General features: G+C 26.1%; 1 protein-coding gene across 1 annotated transcript in view; it reads left to right on the forward strand.

The window, feature by feature from the left end:
* LOAG_18228 (hypothetical protein) overlaps window positions 1–657 on the forward strand; it is a gene marked incomplete at its 3' end in the record, with an annotated part of 3,628 nt that extends 2,971 nt beyond the window's left edge. Inside the window, exon 5 of the mRNA XM_020450891.1 lies at window positions 481–657. Within this exon, the coding sequence (XP_020305379.1) occupies window positions 481–657 (177 nt within the window). The remainder of the gene's footprint in view (window positions 1–480) is intronic.
* Between the last annotated feature and the right edge of the window lie 4,690 nt (window positions 658–5,347).

The raw sequence follows: 5,347 nt of genomic DNA on the forward strand, positions 1-5,347 counted from the left end.
TTTTTTTTGTTTTTTTTTTTTTGTTAATTTGTACCAACGATTCATAAGGTTCAAAAATAACAAATTTTGTTTGTTTGAAAAAAAAAAACCTTAACCAAAACATCCAGTTTATTAGTTTATCAAACATTGATAAGAACGCCCTTCATCCCTCTTCTCGTTTTCTACTCACCGTGCCGCCGTCATCCGTCTTTGCGGATCACATGCAGATTTATTACGCTCCGCAAATCACCAGTTGGAAATCATTATTGCAGTTTATTTCCTTCTTTTAATTTTTTTTCTTTGCATTTTTTTTTCCGCTAATTTAAAGTATTTGAGACGGAAAAAGATATGTATAGCGAAAAAAAAAAATTAGCTAACAAAATCAATGAAACATTTCCTAATTTTGTAACATTTCTTGTTTTCATTTACCCAATTTTTCTTTTCTTTTTTTTTTGCATGGTAATTTCTATTTTATATAATTTAATAATTTTATCATTTCAGTTACCAAATATATTCAAGGATAAAAGATGTAGCGCATTTGAAAAACTTCAAGAAAGCCGATTTCAAGCGGAAGCAGCGGAATATAAGCGTAACAATGGCCGTTCAAATATTCTTAGCGGTCTTGGCAATTTCTTTAGTAATATTAATAACAATAATAATAATAATAATGGCAGGTAATCGAAATCACAACAAGTTCTATTATTTCTTCGAATTTGCTTTCGAAAATTTTATATTTTGATTTTAATTTTTACAATGATTCATACCAGTAATTAACTCTTCCTGGGTATACTCAATTTCTCTTGATATGTTCTTGGCCTATTTACTTCATCACATCTTACAGTTATATTTTTTGATACCAGTAATTAATCCTTTCCCCGAGTATACCCAAATATTGAGTTACATTCTTGACACTTTTTTTTTCCTTCATCTCAGCAACATTTTGATAAATAATTCATATGATTTGGGATGTTATATGTTATCACACGTCAAACAGTGTTTTTATCTGTATCTTCGCTCCTTTTATTATGCATTTATATTATTGGAATTGAAAAATCTGTAATTTAATCGGAAGTTCTAAAAGTGATTTAAAATTATGAAATGATGGAATGTCACTTACAAATAAAGATATTTGAAAACATTAAGCATATCAGGAGAATATTAGTAAATTTGGTAGTGGTGATTAGACATTCCGGATCATGCTTACGAGCTGAATCGGGTAAAATCGACATTTTGATATTCGTTTTCCAGTTCCACACTATTTAATATCCTGCTATATCGTTAATTTAATTAATCAAAGTGAAAAAAAAAAAGGGAAAAAAGAGAAAACGTTCTCGCTAGTTACTGTCACATCTAGCTTGCATAGTTAACACGGTACCACCAAACGGATAGTAACTTAATTGTTAAGATTTCATTAACTGTTTGGTGCTAATTAATAAATAAAAACACAAATAAAAATAAAGATGACGAAAAAATAAAAGTGAAGAAATAAAATATTATTCAGATTTTATTTATTTTTATATGCATTCATTACACTGAAAAAATCTAACATTTTGAAATTCTTCTGTCTTTTTTTTCAGTCCCACAATTATTTATTCCATCCAGTTGAAAGGAAATTAAAAATTGATAATTGTTTTTCAAATTTTCAATCATAGAAATATATATATATATATATATACATATATATATATATTACCATAATATTGGTACTTTTTTTTGCCAATTTATCTATTTTAATTTAAAACATAAATATTTGAATGAACTTTTAGATGTCTAAAGTTATTTCGAAAGTTTTATTGGAATGGGAAAAATTTATTTTTGACTTTCCCAGTGTTAATACGAATGAAATATTCGACATTCATATTTTAGCACTTTAACTCAATTATTCCTGGTATCACTGAAATTAAGTGCTACCAATAACTTCTTATTTAAGAAGGAAATCACATTTTTATGCCTTATAATTATTATAAAATTCATATTTTAAAATCAGATATAATTATTCATTAATGTCACCTGTGATATGTTTCCGTTTGTCATTCAGAATGACGTTTAACGCAAAATACTTCAACTTGCAATGGTGTGTAATTAGGGAAAGAAAAAACAAGTCTAAAAATAAAAAATTTGATGATACTTATACATTTAATATCCTTAATGACCACTATATTAAACCTTTGGTGATCGTTTTGCTATTTCTGGTTTAATCCTTAATGACCATTTTACACTACTCATATCCAATCATCGTATTATTTTGATTTACTTTAAATTTTAAAAGTATGAATTTTTTATACTTTAATATTAAAGTTAATGGAGAATTCCAAAAAGAAATTTCTATCCCTTTTTATTTCCTAAACATTCTTCTTTTTTTAAAACATTTATCTAAAATATTTTACCAATGCGCTGTAAAAAAATGAAAAGTATCCAAACATAAAAAAAGAATTATCAATTTAAAAATTTGTTTGGAAAATTCATCAACAGTAAAATTTGAAAGATCCATCAAAATTCAATCCTGATTAATATTTCGTTTATGAGTTTAGCAATTACAAAAATTTCCCATTCTTTTTTTTCTCCTATAATTAAAATGAAATGTTTCCCAGTCTTTTTTTTTCCTATAATTGAAATGATCAGTCCAATCTGAGCAAAAAAAATTGATGTCCTAAAAAAGCTTAACCAGTTCTATTAAATGATGCTGAGAGAAAATTTAATTGGCTATCAATTATTTAACCTAAGTTCATTTTAATAAATCACGAAGTTTACTTATTTTACAAATGTTTAATGTCAAATTTTGGAATTAACCAAATATTTTCAAAATTTTGCACTTTTTTAGTAGGAAAAAAACGGAAAATGAAATATGAAAGAGAAAGGAAGTAAAAGAAAAAAAAATTCGTCAAAATTCTATTCTAATATCATATTCCAAATATGAGCATCAAAAAGACTGATCAGTTAAAATATATTTGAATAGTATGAATTATATGTGGAAAAATGTTTGAAAATTGAATGAAATATTTTAAAATAGATAAATGATATTTACAAGTTTAAATTTCTCATCATTATTGAAACATATTTCTAACTGATGATACATATAATACATCAATAATTTTGATAAAACCAAATAATTTTGATAAAATTATTCGATTATTTAAAGCATCACTTAACATTATATGATCAAATTTTGATAACCATACCATTCATTGACAATTCATTTATGTTGATCGTATCACAGCTACAATTACAATCTTTGTCGGGAAAAATAAAAGTAAACCTCTATGAATAGAAATAGTAAAGAAAAAAAAAGAAAACATCGAAAGTTCCAGAAAGTTTATTGCATTTGTAAATTTGATTGATTCTATTGTCAACTTGCATGATCCATTGCTTACCTGGTCCAGTTGTTAACACAATGACTCCTGTCAACTGTTCCACTCTTCCTCCATCGTTCTCGTCCTATCTTGTGAAACCCCAATGATTCATACTGTTATTGGTTGAATTCTGATTGTTCTAGTCGATTCGCAATATATCGTATCTATAATTCCTTGACATATATTTTTAGCAGTTTTTAATTTAACCAATTCTTATCACTGCTCTATTTAAAAATTGTTTATTAATTAACTTCTTCACATATTTATTTCATTACTTTTATTGTATAAACAATTATGGTTAATTTTTTTATATTTATTTTTTATTTTTTGAAAGAGAGTGAAATATGTTAATTAACTCTTATTAACTACATTATCATTTATTCATGTAATATTTGAAATGAAATAATTGCAAAGAAAAAAATGAAGCAAATATTTGTCCTTCATACATATCTCTCCATCTTTCGCCTGTTTTTGTTTTTGTGGAAACAAAATCAATGAAACAATCATTTCGAAAATTCCTCATTCCTACGGTAATGATTATAACTGAAGTGATTCATTCTCGTTTTCTTTTTTTTTATGAAAATTTATTTCTTATTCATTTTTATGAAACATGCAACAATAATCGATGATAATCGATATTCGGTATTCGTTTTTTTTTTTTTTGATATTCAACAATAATTGACATTCGTTTTTTCTTTTTTTACTTTAGGATTGATTGGATGTGGGATAAGTTAAACAAGTGGGAAGTGATGGAAAAGTAAACTTTAAAATGAAAAATGAACAATTCTAATTTGAAGCCAAACATTTTCAATCTTTCAATTTTTTTTCTCTCTCTCTTCTTGTTCTTAATTTTTGGTTTCTGATTTTCAAACACATTGATCGATAGGGAAAAGAATAAATAAAAGTAAAGAAAACGAATAGTTCCGATTTGATTAGACAAATTTTCCGATGATTGAATCATTTTCCTTATTGTTCATTTTCAATCATTGCATTAATTTGTTTAAAAAAAAAATTTTTTTCCTGAGATAAGACACCAAAAAAAAAAGATTACACTGTAAGCATTCGATGATGATGACAGTGATGATAAAATGGATAATTAATAGTTTATGAGGGAGAAAAAAAAATTATGTATGACGAAATTGCAATCGTTCTTGACCAGTTTCTCAACAATCATTTCAAAATTGATATTTCTCAATTTTGATACTGATTATTTATTTTTCAATTTCAATGTTAATTATTTAGTTTTCGATTTTGATACTGGTTAATTACTTTCCGGTTTTGATATCGGTTACATATTTTTCAATGATTGATTATTTGTCAGTTTCGGATAGGAACATCTAATGACTTCGATAATTATTCAAATGAAAGGGTCAGATGTATGAGCATCTTATTAATAAACTCTTAGGATAAAATTTCGCTGTCTATTATATACACATATGTATGTTTCGTCCTTTTGAAAATTATAATTAAGCTAAAAATATACCAATTTAGCTGGCTAGGATCTACCTATCAATTTAATTTACTAATAATTTGATAGCTTATCATCTAATCATTCATTTCATGCCCAAACGTTTCCTTTTATTTTTCCTTTCTCCCTTTCCCTTACATTTTCCTTCTTGATCTGTTAATTCGATTTTCAGCCAAACAAACACCTCAAAAATTTGCAAGAAAAGAGAATGGGAAGAAAATGTTAGTAATTCAATTCTTCCAATGATGAATGATAATTTAATTGATAAAACTATTGTTAATGGAATGAGGTAATAATGGGTAAGAATGATAACTGCAAATAATACTAATTATATTATTTAGAACCAGAAGTGAAGGTTTATCAGAGAATTTTGGAAAGGAAACAAGAGATCTATGCCAATATTATCAATAGATGACAATGTTGTTACCATTAGAATGAGAGTGATAATGGTTTTGATGAGATGTTAATAATGATGGTGAATGGTGATGTATTGTTAGCTCACAATGAATAATTATGAAATAATATTGAAAGAAAAAGAACGATAGGGTGG

Source organism: Loa loa (genome assembly GCF_000183805.2).
Source record: "Loa loa unplaced genomic scaffold supercont3.232, whole genome shotgun sequence".
NCBI lineage: Eukaryota > Metazoa > Nematoda > Chromadorea > Rhabditida > Onchocercidae > Loa > Loa loa.